This window comes from Vulpes vulpes, chromosome 11 (genome assembly GCF_048418805.1).
Source record: "Vulpes vulpes isolate BD-2025 chromosome 11, VulVul3, whole genome shotgun sequence".
NCBI classification, from domain to species: Eukaryota; Metazoa; Chordata; class Mammalia; order Carnivora; family Canidae; genus Vulpes; species Vulpes vulpes.
The window spans coordinates 7,580,173-7,604,557 of record NC_132790.1 but is presented as its reverse complement, the minus strand read 5'-3'; the positions used below and the strand labels follow the sequence as shown (position 1 = coordinate 7,604,557).

General features: G+C 47.4%; 1 protein-coding gene across 7 annotated transcripts in view; it reads left to right on the top strand.

Moving 5' to 3' along the window:
• Window positions 1–24,385, top strand: part of NAV2 (neuron navigator 2) — a 399,361-nt gene that overhangs the window by 340,771 nt on the left and 34,205 nt on the right. For all 7 annotated transcript variants that reach the window (XR_011995074.1, XM_072725405.1, XM_072725403.1 and 4 more), the window contains 7 exons: window positions 5,319–5,371; window positions 10,888–10,911; window positions 11,026–11,100; window positions 15,935–16,018; window positions 16,574–16,685; window positions 18,205–18,350; window positions 21,437–21,609. Coding sequence is in view for 6 of the 7 variants with exons in the window: in XM_072725405.1 (XP_072581506.1) it covers window positions 5,319–5,371; window positions 10,888–10,911; window positions 11,026–11,100; window positions 15,935–16,018; window positions 16,574–16,685; window positions 18,205–18,350; window positions 21,437–21,609 (667 nt within the window). In the remaining variant the exon portion in view is untranslated. The remainder of the gene's footprint in view (window positions 1–5,318; window positions 5,372–10,887; window positions 10,912–11,025; window positions 11,101–15,934; window positions 16,019–16,573; window positions 16,686–18,204; window positions 18,351–21,436; window positions 21,610–24,385) is intronic.

Sequence of the window (24,385 nt, the reverse complement as noted above, 5' to 3'; positions counted from 1 at the left end):
AGACAAAGACAGACAGACAGACAGACACACAGGCAGAGAGAAGCAGGATCCATGCAGGGAGCGTGATGCGGGACTCAGTCCTGGGTCTCCAGAACCACACCCTGGGCCAAAGGCAGATGCTCAACCGCTGAGCCACCCAGGCGTCCCTTACTGGGTTTAAGAGCTAGGAATGAGTGCTGTAACCACCCAGGGCAGTCATGGTGGTGGGCACAGGGACCCCAAGGTGAAGGCGTAGGCAGGTCTGCCTTGAACTTTCGTCTAGTCTGTGTGCTAGCCAAGCATGGCCACAGAGCATTCCCCAGCCCTCCTGGTGACAACTCACATATGGAGTGTGTACCTGAGTGAACCGTGTTCAGTACTGAAACTTGTCCAAACAAGCACACTTCGCCTCATAAAGATCCGGGACCATTACAGTATCATCATCAGAGAGCTTTTATTTATTCCATCTGGAATCAAGCTGTCAGGCAGCACAACTGTGGAATATCTGGGATGTCAAAGTGACATTGATAAAAAATGCTTGCCCACAAGCAGTGTCTAGACTTTTGTAAACCCTAATGATTCATGGTGACGTGGAACTGAAGGGCAGAGGTGGAAATCAAATTGTGGGGTAGGAGGTAGGAACCGCTGTCAATATGCTAGGAACACGTAACATTTTTATCTTTTGGGAAATTGTGCATCAAATTGATTTTATTTCTTCCAGGGGTATTACGTTACAAAAACAAAATCGAGCTCGTGCAATTAGGTGTTTTTAATTCCATTGGGTAAAGGCTCCTCCCACCTTTTGAATTTATAAACCCCAGGGTTGTAGAGACAGTTGGGGGAAAATTTTACATCTACTGTTTGGACCAAACAGAACCTCCTTGTAAGAGTCGGTTGGGTATATCATATGCCAGAAAGCAGGATAGAAATTTAAGAAGAATTAGCACAAGTACTTGTGTGGGGTTTTTGTGGGATTTAATTAGCACTTTCCATTTTGAAGGAAGTGGGAGTCATAAATATGTAGATTAGATACAGGCATGGCCCACATGCACCCTTTCAAAGTTATTTCAGGTAAATTAATTTCCATCAGATGCATTATGCAATCTTAAAGTCAACTTTAATAGTATACATTTAGGGAGATGCTTGAGGCATTTTTAAAATGGAGGTCTTTGCCCAGGGACTTTACCAATCATCCCTAATTGCTAGTGTAATCTAAAGCAGTTCATATGATTGATTGATTGATTGATTGATTGATTGATTGATAGATAAATAAATAAATAAGTAAAGCAAGCAGTTCATATGGAATCCATAGGAACAGAGGAGCTTATTAATAAATAAATCTCTTTTTTTTTTGCAACTCACTTGGGATTCCAGCCCCAGAGTTCTACTTGTGATTGAAATCCTGACTCTACTACTAGCAAAGAGACTTTGGGAAAGGGACTTGACTCTGTTCAGCCTATTTCCTGTTCACTAAAAGACAGAAAATAATCGTGCCTGCTTTAGAGGATTTGAAGTGAAGATTAGGTGAGATAAATCCCGGAAAGCATCTAATGCAAAACGACTTGGAAAGAGGTTTACAGTAAGGACTCAGTCAATGGTACCCATTGTTATAATTGTCCTGTTTTGTTTTATCCTTCTCCCCAAGGGCCATTACATCTCTGCTTTGTTTCTGGCAAAATCGAAGCCAGAAGAAGTGCTTTGGGGACTTTGTGTCACCAGGACTAGGTCCTAAACTCTTGATTTTCAGCCCTCTGTTCTCCTGTTCAGTCTTACCTTGACCTTTGGCTCTGCCTTGGTCACAGCTGGGCTTTCTTACCTGTGTGAGGTGGACTCTGATCCTTCATCAGCGTGTTTTCAGATTTTAGTTCGGTTTCCTTTGCTGGTTCAGGGGTGGCCTGTTAGCATCAGAACTGTGTCTCCTTCTCCCCGGTCGTACCTGATAGTACCAGCAGTGGAGCAAGAACAAGGATACAGTGGCTAGATGCGCAGACTCCGCTCCTAACTAGCTGTGTGTGCTGGGCCACATCACTTGTGTATTAGTGGTAGAAACTCCTGCCCTGTCTGGGAATATTACCTACAAATTCTCTGATATTGAGGGTCGCTTCAAGCAATAGTTATAAATGAGAAAGTGCTTTGATTGGTATGAAGCTGAAGATACATGTGAGATGCCAAGTGTGGCATCAGGGGCATTTGATTGCTTTACTGGCTACGCTATGCCCAGTTGTTTTGTTCTGTCTTCAGAGTGGACGTGTAATCACCTGTGCTCTAGGCAGGGGTGAAATCATGATTTTCTCAGACATGTGTTTCTTGCTCATTTGGTCCCAGCTTATATCTGTGTAGATTGGATGAGGGGCTGGGGAAACCATTCTAAAACACACCAAAAGCCTTTACCAAAAAAATAAAAAACAACAACAACCACCTTTCAGAAACCCATAAATCAGGTCTCTTAAGGGCAAAACGGCCTGCAGACTTCTTTTTAAAAAAAAAAAAAAAAAGATTTTATTCATTTATTCGTGAGAGACACAGAGAGAGAGAGAGAGAGGCAGAGACACAGGCAGCGAGAGAAGCAGGCTCCATGCAAGAAGCCCGATGTGGGACTTGATCCCGGGACTCCAGGATCACACCCTGGGCTGACGGCAGGTGCCAAACCACTGAGCCACCCAGGGATCCCCCCCCAGTCTGCAGACTTCTGGTCAGCAGATCCTGTTTCTGAATGCTGTGTGACCTTAAATAGACCGTTTGACCTCTCTGGATTTCTTTTTTTTTTTTTTTTTTAATTTTATTTATTTATTCATGAGAGACACAGGCAGAGGGAGACACCCTGGCCTGAAGGCGGTGCTAAACCGCTGAACCACCTGGGCTACCCTACCTCTCTGGATTTCAAATTCCTCAGGGGCAGAGATGGCCTAGACAAGTCTCTGTGTTCCTCTTGGCTTCAGAATTTTAGAGGCATAGGTATGGGGCAGAAACACATGGTGTGCTTTTGCTGTTCTGTCTTTGTAAGTCTCACGTGCATTTTGCTGTCCAAGAGTATCCAAGCCACATAACCCAGGCTCTGATTTGGTTCAGCTCAGCTGGAGCAAGGCCAACTGCCATGGTTTGGGCAAGCCAAATTCAGTGTAGTGTTGACTCTGGAAATCAAGGAATCTTTCTTTGGACCACAGCCTTGCTCTTGCTATTTACCAAGTGAGAGGAGTTAATTACAGAGAAAAATAATTACCTCCACCGAAGCCTGCCAGATACACCGTTTGCCTGCAGCCCGGGGCTTGCATCAGGATTTTGCTGAAGGCAGTGTCCGTAAGTCTGTGTGTACGGGCTGGACAGGTAGAAGAGACAAACTTCCATCTTTGGGCAGCCTAGTTCTATGTGGCAGCCTGTGCCAGCTGAGCAGGTGGTGTGATGGAAAGGTGTAGCTTAAGGGTGGCTACGTGTTACCCCGTCTCTTCCCCCATGGGCCTCCAATATAATCCAAAGTAGCCCCTACTTGCCCGTCTCATGGGCTAACATAAATTAACCGCTTTAGAATATCAGGCCACGGGATCCCTGGGTGGCGCAGCGGTTTGGCGCCTGCCTTTGGCCCAGGGCGCGATCCTGGAGACCCGGGATCGAATCCCACATCAGGCTCCCGGTGCATGGAGCCTGCTTCTCCCTCTGCCTGTGTCTCTGCCTCTCTCTCTCTCTGTGACTATCATAAATAAATAAAAAATTTAAAAAAAAAAATTAAAAAAAAAAAAAAAAGAATATCAGGCCACTAGGTTGGGGCATGAGCGGCGGCTGCTAATGTGTCTACGCGTTAACACTGAAAGCCATTATTGGCCATTGACACCATAAACTGATTCCTTATGGTGCATGGGCCGGAGAAGTCATGGATGGCAGAAGAATGGAGGAAGAGATCTAGAACCCTTGGCATTGCTAAGGAAGGTGGATGTGAGTAATGGCGTAGGGATCGCCTCAGAAAAGCAGGCATCTTCTAAGTAAGAGAGAAGAGGGCCAGACAGGCAGGTCAAGAACGGGCTGAAATGAGAAGCATCCTAAACAAACAGCACTGTACAGGTGGAGACTCCGAGGCAGCCAAGGGCTATGCAGGGCCTGCTCGGGAGAGAAGTGCAGGATTCCGAACATGATAGGAGCACAGAAGGGAGGAGCAGGTCAGGAGGTTCATAGGGAGACAGCACGGAGGCCCCTGGGACCGCGGGTGGGGCGGGGCGTGGGCTGAGCTGTTTGTCGGGTATCTTGTGGGCAGGTAGCTTCTGCCGAATGCTGATCCAAGTTGAGTTCACTTCTTGGGTGGCAAGTGCAAGCCGTTTAGCGCTCGGGGAATGTTACTCCCAAGCCTCCCAGGCTCAGACCACAGGGGATAGCTGGTCCACCGGGGATGGCTAAGTGTGGGGGGTAGAGCATTCCACTCGTGGTCAGGAAAGCTGTGCCCAATTAAACATCTCTGATGTCTCCACGGGCATATTCTTGTCTTTCAAAAAGTTGTTGAGAGATTACTAAGGAAAAAGATCATTAAAGAATCTGGTTCCCAGAAAGAGAAGTCAGTTAGAATATACTTAGTCCTGGAAAAGACCGTGACTTAAAATTATATAAAGACATGGAATGTCTCCACTGGGCTGGGGGCAGGAAGGGGCGTGAAGAGGGTATGACGGTGGTTGCGGTTCTAAGTCAAAAGTGCCAGTCAGACACAGAAAAGAGGACACTGCTTGTTTGTGTAGAAACCAAAAGAAAAAAAAATCTCTATTTCGGTAGATAATGTTTTCTAACCAAGTGTTTTACTACGTGTTCGTCTAGATTGAGTTTAGTGCCCTGTGGCCCATAGCCAGCCTCCTGTGTTCGTAATAATCGGCTCATCTTTGTGCACACACAAGTGGCGGATGCTAGCAGGGTATACAACATCTATGCAACACAGTCTCAAGCCTAAAGGAATACACTAGAAACAAAGAAGGGAGTAAAATGTGCTGGAATGGAGCAGGTAACAGGTTGCCTGTGGGTAATAGAATTCTGAGCTGTGTAGGTTGTGGCAGTGAGTATGTTTTCTTAACACGTCTCTGTACTTGAAAACTTGTATTTAGTAATCATGTATTATTTTCACAGGGGGGAAAAAAGGATTTAGAGTTTGCAGGGGAGCAAAGTGAGAGTGTGGGGTAAAGGAAAAGAGATTCCCTTAGCAAATTATTCCGTATTTGACCCTGACCTATTGCCAGACCAGGAAAAGTTGGGTCAAGGTGAGATTAAATTGCCTGGTCGTGTCCTATAACGCTGACTTTCTCCTCCTCTCTCCCTTTTTGGCTCCATCGAAGCTAGCTCTGCAATTCACCTTCTTTGTTTTGTTTTAATAGTTCACGGATCCTCGCTCTCCTTGGTTTCCAGCACGTCATCAATTTATTCTACAGTGAGTATAAATCAGTGCTGTGTGGCTGTGAGCATGAGAACTGGGGCTCCTTTATCAAGAGGGTTGAGAATAAGATAAATAAAATCGCTTCTCCTAGAGAAAGTATCTCTGATGGAAGGAGCTCGATTAATTAGGGAACAAGATTTGAAATTCGCAAACAGCTATTGATTGTAACGTATCAACCAGTAAATCAGGAACTGACTCTTTGTGAAGTAGAAAGAAGAGCAGCCCCTACTTTCTGGAGCTATAATAAGGATCCAGTGTTAGGAAGATGACATTTCACTACAATATAAGCCCTTTGAGGACAAGGACTTTTTCTTTTCTTTTTTTTTTTTAATTTTTATTTATTTATGATAGTCACAGAAAGAGAGAGAGAGAGGCAGGGACACAGGCAGAGGGAGAAGCAGGCTCCATGCACCGGGAGCCCGACATGGGATTCGATCCCGGGTCTCCAGGATCGCGCCCTGGGCCAAAGGCAGGTGCTAAACCTCTGCACCACCCAGGGATCCCTTTTTTTTTTTTTTTTTTTTTTTACAAGGACTTTTTCTGTTTTTATTCCTGGTGCTTAGAACAAAGCCTAGCACATGGTAGGTGCTCAAAAAATAGGCTCGAATGAGATAAGAAAATGCACGTAGGATTGAATATAGTGCATAGAGCAAGCTCACAAGTGTTGGCTCTCATCAATGAGTGGTCTACTGAACAAAAGCCACATGTAATCAGATATGGTTCTGGATTTGTTCAGGGGTGCTTGCTTTCTTATAGCTATGTGTGTAATATTGTTGATCTTAAAAACTTTGGGAATTCCTATAAGAAAAAGTAATTTTATTAATTGAGAATTGGAAATCCTTTAACCCTTTAAATCCGTGGAGGACAGATGTTTTGGTAATTCACTTTTTGGCAGCGCCAGGTTCCTGGGCTACATATATGGAGCAGGACAAACTGTGTATGGCCCTTATAGGTTAAAGGCCACCCTGGAATCGAGTGAAAGAGACCAGGGCCTGACTGTTCTTTCTTAGGCCTATGGTGAGCACATAGACCTCAGTGATTGTTGACGTGGTCTGATTTGAAGGACCTTGAAATGATCCCTTCTCCTACCCACCTTGCCCCTCCACCTCCAAAACACCTCATTCTTTGGCCAGTCATCTTGTATGAAATGTCATCACAGAACCCTCGGTTTTTCATTTTAAAGGCTTTACATATAGTGACTTTAGAGAGGGGAAGTATTAAAGCCTTTGTCTACTAAGAAAGCATAGAGAGGACATTTTGTCAACTAGTATATACATTAAGTCCTTTCCTCAAGAGGGAAAATCTGTGCCATGGGTGCCAAGATGGTACTTTGAAACCTAGATTTACTTCTCCAACAAGATTTCCTGGTCCTATGCGTTTGTCAGGCTCTGGGCTAAGCCCCAAGGACAGGATGTAGGTAGAGAGAGGAGCCTGCAGCTGAAGGAGAAAACCAGAGGCACCAAGGACACCCAGGGTTGGGGGGACTCCGCTTTCACCGGGTTGGTGCAGAGTAGCTACTGCAGACATCACCGTGCCCGGTGGAAATGCCAGAGTTTCCTGTTAACACAGAGAGGGTAGATTAGATTCTTTTTGGAAGAGTGAAAAACAGGGGCTGGGCTGCATCGGCCAGCCTTGGAGGGAAAGAGCATGAGCTTCTCCCACCATGAGAGTTCAGGTGTAGGAACGTCCCTCGCGTTTCCTGGCTCTGCTGTCTTCGAGCAAGATCACGTAGTCAGGGGTCTCTCAGTAGCTCTCGTTCTGGGTGTGTGGACAGGAAATTTCAAATTATTCTTTCTGAGGTGATAGCAGTATGCACATTACCAAGGACCTAGGAAGATCCTTAATTCCATGTTTAACTAGATAGCAAGAGACCCACAACCTATCTTCGTTTTTTCTCACTGTATGACTTTGTACAAATGACCTCATTATTCCAGGTACCTGTCAGTTTTGTCCTTGCAATCAGGGAGCCGGGTGGTCTTGGGGTGCCCACAACTTCTGACACTGACCATGTCGAAGGCTCTCCTTTACTGTCCTTTATCTGTGCCTTCTCTGAACATATATAGGTTACTTTTTGCAGACTCATAAAAAAAATAGTCTAACATTTGAATGTTTTTTTAATTTTTTTTTTTTAAGTTTTGTTATTTAAGAGGGAGAGAAAGCACAAGCAAGGGGAGGGGCAGAGGGAGAAGTGGACTCTCCGCTGAGCTGGGAGCCAAGTGTAGGGCTCGATCCCAGGCCCCTGGGATCATGACCTGAGTCAAAAGCAGATGCTTAACCAACTGAGCCACTCAGGTGCTCCTAACATTTAAATGTTTTTGTGCTTGAGTAGTCTGCTAATTCCAGATTGTATCTGGCATCACATCAAGCATGAATGTGTGGTCCTTTATCTATTATTGGCCACTTGGAAATAGTAGAATTCTGAAACTCAGACACTTCTGTAAATGTTAAAGTGAACAAGTTCCTATTTGTTGTCTAAAAGGAGATTGTTGGGATTTCCTAAGTTGCTACCAACCCAGAAAGAGCCTGTTTAAAGGCTAAGTGTCTTAAAAGCTCTTGTTCAATGTTCATGGGTTTTATCCCCTGAAATCTCTGTAATTCGTGGATATTCAAGAATTCTCATTCTGGCTAAAAATTGCCTGTAATTTTAGTTACAAAGGAAAGAAAAGGCAACATGATGGTAAGCAACTGCCGTGGAGAAGTCACTGCCAGCCCTTGGATAGAGAAACTCCAAGAGGCTGCATTTGTCATTGGGCTGGCTTTCTTGGATGGTAGGGGGGCAGCAGTTGAGTTCCCAGGGGAACTGCTAAATGGAGAGAGGCTCCCAGCCTCACTTAGAGTTCCCAGGTACACAGAAGAGCAGCAGCTGGGGAGTAAGATGCAAAGCACCAGATTTTTTTTTCAGGCTGCGGCTGAAAACTGGAGCCCAAGCCTAAAGACAGGTGGGCTGAGTGACAGCGGCCCAGGGATGGGGAAGGAGAAGGAGGCTCGTGGACAGAAGTGCTGAGGAGTAGGGCTCCTCCTATATGGGTGGTTCAGCCTGCTGACAGACCTCCAGTAGCCTCCCAAATGTTAGATAGCTGTGACATTCTCACCATTAACTTTCTTCTTTGGATCAGACTCAGAAGTCAGGGGCCTTATTTCTGGAAGGCCTCCATGAGATTGGGGCTGTAGTAAAAGAGCAGGAGAATGTGCCCATTAAGATCATCGACTCTAGAGCCAGACTACCTTGGGTCCACTCCCAGCTCCACCTTTTAACAGCTGTGACCGTGGGCAAATTAGGCAACCTCCCTGGGCCTCAGTTTCCTCATTTGGAGAATACATGTGAATAGTATTAGTACCTACTCAAGGGGGTGTTATGAGAATTCAATGAAAAATGAATGGAAAGGGCTTAGAATAGTCTCTGGCACATGGTAAACATTCAGTAAATGTCACTTATTACCAGAAGGTAAGCAACATGAGGTGAGGGGCTCGGTGGTCATGTTCACAGCTGTATCCCACGTTCTTAAAACTGTGCCTGGCACATAGTAGGAAATCTATAATTGTGTGATAGGTGGTGGTAGTGGGCCTGAGTGGATGAACAGATAGACAAAGCGGGTGAATAGTCTCAGAGAGGTAAGAGTAAGCCCTGAAGACATCTCCCAGTGTCCTCCTGAAAACATTTCTTCTTTTTTTTTTTTTTTAAGATTTTATCTATTTATTCATGGGGGACACAGAGAGGCAGAGACATAGGCAGAGGGAGAAGCAGGCTCCCTATGGGGAGCCTGAAGTGGACTCAGTCCCAGGACTCTGGGATCACACCCTGAGCCAAAGGCAGATGCTCAACCAGTGACCCACCTAGGCATCCCCTGAAAACATTCCTTAGATGAGGAGATTGTCCAGATTGTGACTTTAGGCAAGCTATAACCTCTCTGTGTCTCAAAAGGAATGCAGACCTACTTTGTTGGCTTATTGCAAGGATTAAATGGTTTGGCACCAATAGTCCTAAAAACCAGTTGCCATTGTTAGAAGCCAACTGGAGGGAGGGCCCTCCTGGGCAGGATTAGGAGTCAGGGCAGTGGGGTCGGGAGCAGGGGGCCGAGAGACATCAGACAGGAACCAGCTTCCCCCCTACCACGGCTGATGGACGTAGGGTCTGCAGGGTCTAACCAATCATACCACTCTGCATTCTGAGCTAACAGAGAAGTAGACACCAGAGTCAGAGTCAGGTGCTGATTTTTTTTAATTTTATTTATTTATTCATGAGAGACACACAGAGAGGCAGACACAGGCAGAGGGAGAAGCAGGGTCCTTAACAGGGAGCCCGATGTGGGACTTGATCCCCAACTGGGATCACACCCTGAGCCAAAGGCAGATGCCCAACCACTGAGCCACCCAGGCATCCTGCTTATTTTTTTATTTTATTTTTATTTTTTTTTTCTGCTGATTTTTTTTAAATGGCAGGTTTATCACTAGTAGAATTAGATGGGACATGCATCTAGGACTCAGGGACAAAACAGAGTCTTTACTGATTTCCACTTGCCTTCCTGGCTCCCCAGTCACTGCCCCACCCCCAGGAAAGAGCAAATGATGGGGTGGACAGAAGGTAGGAACACTTCCAAGCATTGCCCAGAATGTGGACTGTGTTTTATGGACCCCCCTGCCATGAGAACCTACGGAGAACAAAAGGGTCCCTCCACTATGATTTCCCCTTGTGGGAGAGGAGGGGTGGGGTGGCCCTGAGGTCTCTGGCTGGCACATAGCTGGGTCATCCACAGACACAGGGCCCAGTCTGGAAGACCCTCCCAGGCCTTACCCTTCCTTCCCAGAGTCACAGGTAACTGCAGGCCTTGAGGTGGGGCAGCAGGAAGGTGCTCAGAGCCTGGGGAGTCGGCAGGCTGGCTGACGGGGCTCCCCGCCTCCCCCACCTTGGAGGCCTTCCTGCCCTGCTGCTGCTCCTGGGGTGGCGCTTCTGAGAGAAGATAGGGAGGGATACAACGGGTGGTTAACCCATGGGCAGCCCTCCCTGCCCCCAGCTGGCATCCCCAGATTTACTACAGAACACCCAGTAGTCAAATTATAAAATTCACACAAATGACTCATAATTGTTGAGTATAAGTTGTGCCCAGTGCCTTGTTGTACCTATGAGATGTACTTAATTAAACCTGTATTTTTATTTGCTACATTTGGGCGTCCCGACCCTGGCTCATCCCTCCTCATCACACCTTCTGAGCACACCTGACCTTAGCATCTCCACAAGGGAGCAGGGGGGTGGGGGGGCTCCTCACAGCCAAAATAATTGGAGTATCGTTCTCATTCCTCCTAATTTCTCATAATAATATGCTGTTCGTATTTGGCCTTTCTCATTGGTCAAATTCACTGAACCAGTTTATCCAGAAAAATACACCCGGAAAGAAACTAATGAGTCTTCAGGTCTGCTGTAAGCATTCAAATCTCTGGTGTCCCCCACAGGCTGCATCTGCACCGTTCCCTGTTCCTCAACTGGTCTAATTTCCCTTATGATTTCTTTACAGCCAGAAGAAAAATGCCAGTCAGAGGTAAGGAACAGTTTGCTGGGTGGATTTCCTCCTTCCCTGTCATCACTCACTTTACCCCGCTCAACCTGAGGATGGGCTCTTAGAGCAAGTAACTCTGTCCCTTGCCATCTTTAGATTCGCAAACTGCGGCGGGAGCTGGATGCCTCCCAGGAAAAGGTTTCAGCTTTGACCACGCAGCTGACCGCAAATGTGAGTACAGATATGGGGGGGGGGGGGGGTGTAGCCATGGGGGGGGGTCGTGGGGGGCAGCCTCTGCTGCCTTTGACAGCCGTTATGTCACGACTGCCTGCCCCCCTCCACGAGCATGGCTTTAGCATCGTGAGCATGAGTGTCAGCCCTGGCACTTCTCGGCCCTGTGCTTTGGGGACAATTCCCTAACCTCCGAGCCTGCATTCGCTCATCTGTGCGACTGTGGATGGTAACGCTTAGCTCTCTGGGTTGTCATGTGGTCAGTACTGGAACATGTTAAGTGCTCAGCACTGTTCATTTCCCTTTTCTTCCTCTTTCTGAAACTTTTCATCTTAGGGGTTGGGAGCGGGGCGGGGAGCGAGGAGAAAGAAATCTAAGGCTCCGAATAAATAGCTGACTGTTCTATAATTATAATATACACAATTACGTGTTAAGGAAGTGCTGCCAACCAGTATTCAATTCAACAACTGTTTGAGTGCCAGCTCTGCCCCGGGCACCGTGGGTTCAACAGCAAAGCAAGCCCAGTCCCTGTCATCTTAGTGTTCTTTCTCTGGCACAGCAGAGAGACAAAACAGTTTTGCTATGACATGGTGACCGTTAAGAGAGGGATAAAGGGAGAAGGTTGTGGGAATATGTAAGGAGGAGCACCTCAGTCAGTCTTGTGGTGTGGGGGAGAGGTCAGGAAAGGCCTTCTGGGGGAGGAGGTGACATCTGAGGGAGGATGCATGAGAAGGGCAGCATTCTAACTGCTGTGCAAAAATATGTTTTTGTGCAAAAGGCCAGGGTGCAGATCTTGGTGCCTTTAGGAACTGTAAGTAGCTCCATGTAATTAGAATCTCCAGCTTGGATGTGGGGAAGAGGCCAGGGTAGAGGGGAAGAGAGGCATCGAAGAAGAGCGAGGGGCAGGTCACATCATGCTCACATCACGGAGGCTCTTGGCTCTTAGGGGGAGAGTTTGGGCTTCCTACTGAAGGTAGTGGAGCCCCATCAGTGCCTTTGAAGCAGAGGAGAGGCGGTTTGGTTTGCTCTTCCCGAAGCTTCCTGACCTGACCGTGGTGTGGTTAGATGATTAGGGGGTCAGCATCGAGGTGGAGACTCTGGTCTGCAAAGGAGGCCTGTGGCAGAGCTGTGAGCCGGTGAGGGCTGAGGCTCCGAAGGCAGAGCCTGAGATTTGCAGAAGGTGCAGAGATGCCCCTGAAGCAAGGCCTCCTGCCGGGAGTGCATGGGCCAGGCTGAGACCACAGACACTTGCGTGCGAGCCTGTCCGAAAGCAGCCCGCACTACCCCCATAACGTGCTGTTCAAATGAAAGGCAACTTCAAAAGGTTGTCTTCCCGGGCCAGGAAGCTGAGTCAGTGCTCCACTTAATCATTTACCTGGGGGTTTTGCCCAGGTAATTCCTGACTTAAGCCCGAGTCCACCCAAGGAAACCATTTCTCTCTAAAGTCCGCACACGGAGTGCCTCGTGCAGCTCTTGACCTTAATTACAAGCTCAGTAACTCGTCGTAACTTCTCTCACTGCGATTCATTCTCCTGAGTTCTCTCACATTTCTGGGAGTCTTTGAATTTTTTCCACACCCTCACACATCAGGCCTCTGTGTGTTTCATTATCCTTTTTAATTCTCTTTGCTTCTTCTGCCGTCAGTGATGCTATCAAAGAACATCAAAACTTGATGTGAGATCTGAATTTTGAAGCTTAGTTCTTATTTAAAAAAAAAAAAAAAAAAAAGCAAATCCAGAGGAATTCTTCAGTGAGTAGCCTTCATCTGGGTACCATTCGAATCCAAGACCAACCCCAGACCCAAGGGGCCAATCTGGATATAATCCAAATGTGAGGTTGACAGCAGCCCCTGTCCCAGGTGATTTAGAGCTACCCCCCCCCCCCTTAAGAATTACTGCTGTCAACTGGTGTCCCTTACTGCTCAGTGCTCAAAAAATAGTCATTAGTTTACTTTTCAAAAAACTTGGGTTAGCTCCTCCAGTGAACTCGTGCTGCCCCAAAGACCTTACAGGGGGCCGTGTGGAACTCTACCCCCCGTTCCAGAAGAGTCAGAGTGAGATTCCCTTACATTATTATTATTCCAAAAGTGTGTTTTGCTCCTCACAAAAGCCACTGAATCCAGTATTGTTTTAAAGTAAATATTTAGTCTCACCACACACCGCAGGCAGTGCTAACGTGTTTTATTGTCTGCCATCTTTCTCACAGGCCAAGCTGTGTTTGTTTTTCTAGGACAAACTACTCAAAGCCACCTTCTCTGGGTGTTTTTATACCATTCGTGTTTGTTTTCCTGGGAATGTGAGAATGGCACTCGGTAAGGAGTCTGTTGTGTGGCTCCGAACCGAGGCTCCCGACTGCCTCTCGGCCCGTGTTTTCACAGTTGCTCGTGACCCAGAGTCTGTCCTTTCTCTCGACAGCAAAATGTGAACTTCTGTTTTTTGGGGTTTTTTTGTTTTTTGTTTTTTTTTTTTCACAGAAAACATGGCTTCTTGAGTTTGCAAACACACCTCCCCAGTAGCAGTCTTCTTGGGGTCAGGTTTTTGTTTTTAAGAGAATAGAAAGCATGAGTCCCCACAAAGAGAATTCGGGGTGGCAATCAAACAATTGAAGAAAATGGAAATTTGGCCATTTAGATTTGACCTTGGCGTTCCTTTGAAATGCAAGGTTAGCAGTAATTCTCAGCATCCTCTTGCCCTGACCCTGTATCCTTCATGGACTGTGTAAACTGTCTTGAATTGTTTAGCTTTTGTTCTGTCATAGTCTCCCGGGCAAGCTAAACTAAAGCATATCTCTTGATTTTATTATTTTTTAAAGATTTTATTTATTTATTCATGAGAGACACAGAGAGAGGCAGAGACCCAGGCAGAGGGAAAAGCAGGCTCCCTCTGGGGAGGCCAATGTGGGACGACTCGATCCCAGGACTCTGGGAATATGACCGGAGCCAAAGGTAAATGCTCCACCACTGAGCCACCCAGGTGCCCCCATCTCTTAATTTTAAAATGCAATAGCATTTTCTCAATTTTTAATAGGGAGAGGGCACTCAATTAGAAAGAAACTGGCCAGCCCACTTCACATTTCTGTTACAAGCAGTCCTGCTCTGCTGACTCCCACCGCTGTCGGAAAAAAAGGCCCAATGGTGAATGCTAGACCTGTCGTATCCTCAACTGTTCCTGTTTGATGAAGTCTAGTGACAGGGGCCTTGGACTCACTTCTCTGAGCTCTCCTCTTTAAATTGAAATGTCTGCGGACCCTCCTCACGACCCAGGATGATGTCCCACCCATCCCCTGGTCGTTACCTCACTTTTGATTCTTCATGGAGTACATCGTCAGTCCTCTTTTCCTCTAGAATGTTCATACCATATGATCAGATCTCACTTCTCCATCCTCCCAAGACATTTCCTTTGCCAGCTCTTCCCCTATACTCACCCTGTTCCTAGAACCCTCTCTCTCTCCTCATCTGTGTTCTCATCCTATCTTTCGTCACTTTCCCAATTCCAAACCTCTTCCTTTCCTTCCCCCCCTCCCCAAAGTGTCCGTTCACTCCTGTGTTTATAGACCTGCATTCACCAATACTGTTTCACTTACTGCTCACAATAACCCTGGGAGGAAAATGGATATTGCACCCATTTTATAGATGGAGAAACTGCAGTCAGGAGGATTAGCTCACTTGTCCCTTCTTTGTTCTTGGTTTTAACCATATTATCAGCATCCTCAGTCAACCAACCAATATAGCACCTGCTGCCCTCTGGAGAAAGAGGGAGGCTTCGTGTTAGGACACAGGTTGCATCTTGTCCTCCAAGAGGGTTGCAGAGAAAGGGGCAGACAGGAAAGCATCACATTGCTCAATTCTAAGATACACGGGGTTTTTTTTTCCCCTACATTTTAAACATTTCTGAAAGTGGGATGCATATTTTGATTGTAATTGGCAGCATTTCTCAAGATGTCTTCGTGCTGTATAAAATAATGGTGCGTCTGATGTCGTGTTCTAACAGAAGTATATAAAAGTAGAGAGCGGCCTTGGGGGAAAGTCCTAACTCCCTGGAGGAACAGGGGAAGGTTTCTCCAAGGAGGTAGCAGATGGGCCTTTCAGTGGCTTTTTATTAACCAGGATTATAACAAGCAAAATATGCCAACCACTTTGTTCATCCGTTCTACAAACACGCTCAATATGAGCCTCTGCTGTGAGCTTGGCACTTGGTGAACAAAGCGCAGTGGAGCAGAGGAGACAGACGTGAAGCAGCAGTTGTGAGAGCACATGTGTGACACCAGAGTGCACGTAGACCAGCAGTCCATGTCCTTTTGAGAGTGACCATGAGGGAACCAACCTGTCTGGGGGTGTCATGAAGACGTGAGCCGAGATCTCGATATTTTTTTTAGATTTTATTTATTTATAAGAGACAGAGAGAGGTAGAGACACAGGCAGAGGGAGAAGCAGGCTACCTCTGGGAAGCCTGATGTGGGACTCGGTCCCAAGACCCCAGGATCACGCCCTGAGCAAAGGCAGATGATCAACCACTGAGCCACCCAGGTGCCCCAAGCCGAGATCTCTTGAGAAGGATGTGTAAAATCAGACAAGGACGTGGGGGTGGGGAAGAGCATTCCAGGCAGAGGGGAAACATGTGTAAAGTGGGAAGAAGCACAGGGTCTTTAAGGACATGATAAGCTGGAATGACTGGATCCCAATGAGAGGTGGGGAGTGGGGCTCCCGAGCTGAAGAATTAGATGGTGGCTCGCTCACTTGGCCCCCAGGAGGGTTTTAGCCTTTAAGACCCAGCGCCCATCAGGCCCTCTTCCCTTGCAAGGTCATGTCACTAAGACTGTGTCTTTCCTCCCCCAGGCTCACCTGGTGGCAGCCTTTGAGCAGAGTCTTGGAAACATGACAATCAGGCTCCAGAGTTTGACCATGACAGCTGAGCAAAAGGTAAAGCGAGAAAGGATGCTTTTCTCCTCCCTGCTTGGAATGAATAACAAACCTCAAGATAATACTCTCTTTTGTTCTAGAGAATGGTATAGATTTTGGTGTATATGAGCTATGGGAATCAAATCATAAAGAGTTGTACTCTGCAGATAAGACCCAGATTGCAGCAGCCTCAGTGACAAACCTCACAATCTTATTTCTCCTACTTTTTTCTACATTTAAGATTTTATTTATTTGAGAGAGAGAATGAGCACAGAGCAGAGGGAGAAGCAGGCTCCCCACTGAGCAGGGAGCCTGATGCAGGGCTTGATCCCAAGACCCTGGGATCATGACCTGAGCCTAAGACAGATGCTTAACTAACTGAGCCACCCAGACGCCCCCCCCATTTCTACTGCTTTGATGTGCTTCCGTGCCCATTGAAAATTGATCCACCCTAATGTATGGGACAGGGTTTGTGGAAGTCCTTTGTGCCCTAAGCTCCTGGGCTGAAACCAAATTGTCCTTCATTTGAATTCTGTACAGGATGATTGTAGGATAACCAGTATTTCTGTTCCTCAGGATTCAGAACTGAATGAGTTAAGAAAAACCATCGAGCTGCTGAAGAAACAGAATGCAGCTGCCCAAGCTGCCATTAATGGGGTCATTAACACGCCGGAGCTCAATTGCAAAGGTAAAGGAAGAAGCAGCCTCCAGAACAATGACCTTCCTGCCCTTAGAGCCATCCCCCGACAACATGCAGTGCAGCCTCCCTGCCCAGGGGTGCATGTGCGTGGCAGTCGTACAGGGCCTGGGAGGCAAACACTTTTAATCCCTAACTCCAAGCCTCTGGGAAGCCCGCTCTCCTGGCTCAGCCTCTTCCCTGATGTATCTCAAAAATGGACGAAAATCTGTTTCTATTGGCAAAGTATCAAGTGTTTCACTTCACTTTACCTGTGCCCTTATTACGCTCTGATATGTGGACATGGGCTGAGCTGGAGTGAGCATCCCGTGTTTGTCCAGGGAGGTACTTCTGAGTCAATTGCTTTGTGCTCATGTGTCCTAACCTGGGGCGGGAACGGGACCGTGAGGACGAGTTCCCTCCCGCCGTAGTGATATTAACGGTAATGGTAGAAGGCCCAGTGACAGCTAGCGTTTGCGGAACACTCATTGTGTTGTAGTAAGCACGCTGCTCAATGTTGTCGGTTATTCATGATCTCATTTTCCTCCCACGACAACCTCCTGAGTGCGGTGCTGGTCCTCTCCACAGTGCACTGATGAGAACCCTGAGTTGCAGGGAGGAGATTCCCGTCCAGAGGATGCAGAGTAGTAAAATGCAGAAGTGGGATTAGCACGTGGGTCTTTCTGGAACCCATGCTCTTTTTTTTTTTTTAAGATTTTATTTATTTATTCATGAGAGACACAGAGAGAGAGGCATAGACACAGACAGAGGGAGAAACAGGCTCCCTGTAGGGAGCCTGACGTGGGACTCAATCCCAGGACCCTGGAATCACACCCTGAGCTGAAGGTAGCACCAAACCACTGAGCCACCCGAGCTGCCCTAAACCCCGTGCTCTTAAAGAGTAGGCTGCGCCTTTGTGTGGAAAACCGGCCGCAACCTTTATTTGGCATCACCGTTACTTCGGATACCAGGCCCTCTGAAAAGTGATGACCGAGTTGAAATGGGAGGGATGAGCAAGAGCTGGCCAGCCTGAGTAAGCAAAGAGAGCGTTCCAGGAAGAGGGACTAATGCACATTAACACGTTAAGGCTCTGATGGGCTCGGCATTTCCAAGGGACCGAGAAAGGCTTGTGAGGCAGGAGAGTAGAGAGGACTGGGGCAAGGGCAGCCAGACAACACAGGTGACTGTGCCACAGTCCCCCCAAAACATAATCGGGTGCCTGTCTTAGGCGTAAGAGAGCTGGTGTCAGGGTGCAGGAGGGGGTCAGGGAGGGGAGTTCTCTTTCTCAAAGCTTCTCCTGACTTCTGTTTGGTGAAGTGGGTAAAATGGGCCCTCATTTAATTAAGTAAAAAGAGCATACCGTGCACCTGCTCCAGGATCATAAAACCAGCAGCTGAGAGCAGAAGGTGCTGTCCAATAAGAAAGACCTAGGAGTCCTCAGGTGTGTTGGATTCAGGTGTAAGAGTCATTCCCGGGGACAGAGGAACGGGCTCAAGGCCACAGCTGCTGATGTCCTGGCCTGGGTCCCCAGGAAACGGTACCTCCCAGTCTGCAGACCTCCGCATCCGCAGACAGCACTCCTCTGACAGCGTCTCCAGCATCAACAGTGCCACCAGCCACTCCAGTGTGGGCAGCAACATCGAGAGTGATTCCAAGAAAAAGAAGAGAAAGAATTGGGTGAGTGTACATCCAAAGACTTTGGTGGGTGCTAACAGACCAGAGTCCCCCTCTCCTCAGCCCAGAAGGAGCCCCCAGGCCAGCTCTTAACTCCAGAGCATAGAGCTTTGCGAGTGGATCCAAAGAAACTTGTGGATCTTTTTCTACCAAATTCAGTGTTGTGCTCAGCCAAACACCAGGACCTAGGAAATTACCACCACCTGATAGCTTTTCTGTTTCATGAGACTTTATGTGACATACTCCTCTTTCATTTCATATATGTGTCATTTCATCCTCCTCACATGTCTCAGCCACAAAGTGCCAGGTAATAGAGCCAAGTTACTCTTGAGTGGTTTCTTCTTAGTTATTTGGGGGGTGGGAAGTGGGTATTACTAGTTATCCCATCGTTATCCATGACCCTTATCTGTTTATTTACACAGTTGCCTATGATAGCATGAAACCAATTTTCTTTGAACACTTTTTGACCGTGTCCTATAAGTAAAAGTTTCATCATGTAGATATTAGGTGTTAGTGAAAGGTGTTAAACTGGGGCGTTGTGCTTCAAAAAGGCAAGTTTAATAGACCCAGTCTCCAATGCATTGTTTCTCCACGTTTCCATAATCCCAGTGAGCCTCTTGAATTTCTGTACAGTGGTGTCTTGAGCAGTTTTTTTCCTATTTTCCTGGGGATATTCCACCCACCCACCCAAGTCTTTTTCAAGTAGGTTCTGTGCCCAATGTGGGACTTGTACTCACAACCCCGAGATCAAGAGTCAGTCTCATGCTGTGCCGACTGAGCCAGCCAGGACCCCCTCCCCGGCACCACCGCCACCCACCCCCGCCCTTGAACTTATTTTTAGTTCACTTGGGGCTGTGGATTGATATTTGCTGCTCCCTGTGTTCAGTGCAGGGATATCCCAGGTTGATCTGAAGTGGGCTAGTGCTCAAAGGGCCCCATCCATCAGTGCTGACGACATCGTGTTTTCATAGTAGCTTCAATGTCCTCATCCATTCCATACCCTTCTCCCTCATTTTGTGTTATCTTGGATGGGTGGCGAGGTCTAGCAATAGAGCAGTTGAGGTTGGAGTAATTTCGGTTCCTGATGACTTGCACTGGAAGACCGTAAGGCCAGTTCAGTGTGGCCCTCTCATTATTCTGACCAAGTTTTTCCTTTGGTGCTAATGACTTGCAGTCAACTCATTGGCTATGCCTTAAAGAGCATTAACATATGTTGCTGATTCTAATATACTGTTGGCAAAATATGGTCTGACTTGATTATCAAAGTGATGAGAGAGAATTATTTTCTATGAAAAACAGTGTTTACCCATTTTCTCCAATTCAAGAAATAAAACTAACTTACTTGCATGAAGACAGATCTTGGTTATCGGTAGAATTGGGAAAGATGGATAATTGGCATTCTCAGACGATCCCAAAGCTTACTTTTATCTAATCTTTGTAATCTCCTCTTCCACCTGGCCCCGTACCAGAGGTAGGCGCAAGGATTTAGGTTGATGGTTTATGTGTCAGGTCCTTCTGTTTGTGGAAGTGGAAATAGGATGAAAAGTAGGAAATGGGATCTCAATCAATCAACCACATGTTGGACATGCCATTCCTTATAGATGTAATACTGATGGGGAAAAAAAAATCCCATTAATTATGTCAGAGTGGCCTGTTTCAAAATTTCTTAATGGCTAAGAAAACCCCCGGTATGTTTTCAGAAGGAAAGAAAGATTTTTACAAAAAAAAAAAAAAATCACTTTTTTTTAAAAGATTTTATTTATTTATTCATGAGAGACACCCAGAGAAAGAGGCAGAGACACAGGCAGAGGGAGAAGCAGGCTCCATGCGGGGATCCCAATGCAGGACTCGATCCCGGGTCTCCAGGATCACGCCCTGGGCCGAAGGCAGGCGCCAAACCGCTGAGCCACCCAGGGATCCCCAGGGAAATCACTTTTTAAAAGACCTTATCTCAAGACAAAACTTAATTTTTTTGGTCTAGAAAAATATGTGCTTATCACGGCTTTCAGAGAAGACCCTGCACTTTAATTCTTTCTTTCCTCATTAGCATTTGCAGATCTGTCTCATGATTTGGGGAATTTGTCGTATCCCAATTCCGTTTTCCCAATATAGTTAATGAATTTCTTACCAGCGCTTACTTTTTGAGTCACAAGTGAGGTGACTAATTCCCTGCTTATTCTATCATCTTGGGTGTAGGCAAGTACAGCAGGAACTCCTAAGTAGATCTATCAGAGGGCTGTACGGCCGTGTTGGGACTAGTGCAGCAGTGAAGCTTTTCTTGCTGCGAATAGAAGACACAGACATACCCCCCTCCCCCCCAAAAAAAGTTAAGGGACAGAGAGATGGCTGATAAGAGACACAAGGGTGAGAAGCACAGGAAGGTTGGGGACAGTCATTTCAGCCAGCCAAAGAAGCTGGAAGAACTCGGATCCTAGGGACTTCCAGAAGCGCTATTCCTTTCCTTTCCTAATTGAAGGAAGATGCTTCTAACGCTCTGGAAGATTCGTGTTCCTCCTGGAAACCTCCTCTGTGTGTGGTGTTTATATATGAGCCATGTCATGTCTGAAAAGTCCGAGGCTTTCCCTGTCACTGGCTTTCTCTGTTAAAAATTGTCTTTTTTCCTTCCCCTTCCCCATTTTTTTGCTTGCGTTTTCCCTGGCAGGTCAATGAGGTAAGCGAGACCAACGCTAATATCAGATACCAAGCTAACCCATCCATTGATCTGACTAATCCCCTCTGCATCCGTCACCGTGTCTGAGCACCCTGCTTTGTTGCTGCATAACCTCACCCTCTCGACATCCATCCGCTGAGCCAGGCTCTGTCTTGCTGTTGGCATCTAGCCTCGAAGCAGGAGTAGGCATGGAATGTCACCCACAGGTCCAGTCCTTTGAGCTGTCAGCACCAGATAACTCTTCTTCCCTTACTGCACTGATTCCAGAGAGCTGTTGGGAACCTTTGTCGTTGGTGGGGGGTCGGGGGGTTGGTGGGGGGGGGGAGGATTAATTGCTCTTTTGTCTGCATGTCTCTGTTTTGCCAAGGCCTGAGAGTCGGTTGCAGCCCTAGCCAGGCTGACAGTGTCGTGTGTTCAGTTACGCAGCTCCTTCAAGCAAGCCTTTGGGAAGAAGAAGTCCCCCAAGTCTGCATCCTCTCATTCCGACATCGAGGAGATGACAGATTCTTCACTGCCTTCCTCACCAAAGTTACCACACAACGGTTCCACGGGTTCCACTCCACTGCTGAGGGGCTCCCACTCCAACTCCCTGTAAGTCTGTCTGTCGGGGATGCTCGCTGGCCGGGCGATGCCTTTGGCCCCTAGGAACCCTCCAGGCTAGGTGTCCTGTTAGTATACATCTGCTCCTTGGGGTTTTGTTCATCTTGCTTTCATGGGACTGGGCACATTCTTCCAATGTTTTAGGACTAGAAAGGTTGAAAGAGAAAGGAATCTTCCACTGTTGTTCTGGAACATCACTGTGGGTGGCCGTGGGCAAGTGCTTAACCTCTCTGTTTCCATTTTTTTACGTGTCAAATTGGATGTTGGCTACTTATCCTATCCTAAGGATCAAACGAGATAAATGGATGGGAAAGAGCTACAACCATCTTGCTGGGAGAGGATAGTATGATGAGTGTTAACAGTTTTTGCTGACATTCCAGTTCATTTTCGTGACAAGACTTAGGGATTACACTATTCTCCTCTGATCAGAATTTGATGTTGACTCTTTCTCCAAGGTCAGCACTCAGCAACCGGAAGTTTAAAAAATGGAGAAGACTGTGTGATGATTCTCTTTATTGAAGGGTTCTGTATTTGGTAAAATGATTCATCACCAGGGGCTCCCCTAGTAAATTTTAAAGGAGTCAATTTGTAAAGAGCTCTTCGGGAACACAGCTGCTTCTGTTAAGTCAGACAGGTGTTTGCTCATGTGACATTGGCTTAGGTGCTCTTCTCCTTGGCAAAGTACGTAGATGGAAAGAGTCATCTTCTCTTGCCCAACCAACCTCCCATGATTTCTGTGAGCCCCCCACTGATCATTGCATCATCAGGGGTGTAGGGAGACAGTCGTGTGCCTCATCTAAAGAACAGAAAGCCCAGACTGTAGAGGCAGGAGCACCTCAGGAATGGCTTGAGATGGACAGGTGGGGACCCATGCGTCAGCTAGAGGATGGCACAGCTAGCTCCCTGTAGCAGTGAGAAAGATTGCCCCTGCCCCATAGGACTGAATTCCCTTGGAGACCACCGTATACCAGACCAAGAGTAAAACAAGAACTGGAGCTCAGGTGGGACAGTTAGTGAGATGGGACAGTGCCCAGAAGAGAGCCAGTGTGGCTGGAGTTGGACAAGACAGAAGGTGGTTGTAAACACCTCAGTTTCGTCACTGGTGAAAATGAGATTAATTACATCAACTTCCCTGGATACTTGTGAGGTCTCTCTCAGATACTGTGCATGAAGGACCTCCTTCCTCTTCTCCTTCAGTCTCAGGAGGCCAAGTGTATGGAGCCGTCCCTAAGTCCACTTAGCCAGCAGGCCATCCTGCTGAGGACAGCAGCCATACACATGTCCCAAGGCTGGCTTGCCGGATGGGTGCGGGCAGTGTGGGCAAGGAGCTTGGCTGGGTCTTTGCAGCCCACCAGCTGCCTGGACAGCACAGGAGACAGGAAGTGGAAGGCAGGAAACAGCACAGAACCTCAACTTCTCAGCAACCCGTGAAGCATGGCTCTGCTGGGAGCCTCTATTTTACTTCATTAGTTTAGTAGCTCCTCTTCTCTCTAGGAGCACCCTGGTGAGAGGGTGGCCGTGGGGGATGTGTGCTTCCTGTGTGGGCGAGGTGCAAACCAGGGCGGGTGGAACGCTGTGGAGGATGGGCCTGCAGTGCGTCCCTGCGATGCCCACCCCAGGTCTGTGTTCTTGTGTAAAGAATTAGGTAAATGCCCTAAAGTCTGAGCCCTATTTGACCTGCTGGGTGCCTAAGAGGTAAATAGGGGAAAGGTCGCCTATGACTCACAACATGCCATCCCAGAGCATCTCAGTTCCTCTGACCAGGAGAAAAAGGGACTCCTCACTGATTATTTGTGGATTTAAACGTTGGATGTCACAACCCGTTTCTATAGAGACCAAAGTCGATGTTAAGCCGTGTCCCACCCCTTAGGATTAGGAATCAGTGGGGACACAACATAGTATAGCTCATTGCACTTCTGAGCTCCTGCTCCCGCTCCATGCCAGGCCCTGGTTACAACCGTGTACGGATGAGGTTCCAATTCTGGTAGACCCTGTATGCCCCGGCGAAAGGCAGGCATTAAACAAATCCAAATAAACTAGAAAACGATCAGCTAAGGGTTAATGCTTGGAATTAAAATAGTGTGTTGGGATACAGAGTCGCCACCGTGGACGGGGTGGCCAGGAAAGGTGACATGCCAGCTGAGATCTGCATGCTAAGAGAGACCACTGGTTAGTTCTGGTTGGTAACACTGGCTGCTATAACATATGCAGTCCCAGAGCTCAGCGGGTTGACATATGACTGTTTATCTCTGGTTCACGCTGAACTCGACACAGATATTCCTTGTCCATCAATCAGCAGGTGGCCTGCCATGAAAGGCTCCTTCCACCTTGTGCGCCAGCCATCCCACAGGTCCTGACTCCTCTGCTGAGTACTCTGTGTCTAGCCAGCAGGTGGGGCGGGGGGAGAGGGGAGAGAGTGCAGGAGAGTTTTATGGGTCAGGCCTGGAGGAGACAGTCCGCCAAGTGGGGCCGTCCCACCCACAAGGGAATAAGTGACACGTCTGCACCAGGAGGGGAAGGAAATAGACTGTGGGGAGCAGACAGGCTGGGGGCGTCTGGGAAGGAGGGATGGCCAGCATGTGGCCAGCATGGCTGCCACATGATGGGAAGTAGGAAAGTGGCAGGAAAGGAGGCCATGGAGGTAAGGCCCAGAACATGGGCATCTTTGAAGTCAAAATAAATTTGCATCTGTTTCTATGCGTGATGGGAGAGGGTTTGGGTTTTGTTTTGTCTTTAAGATTTCTTTGTTTTAGAGACAGTGCAGGAT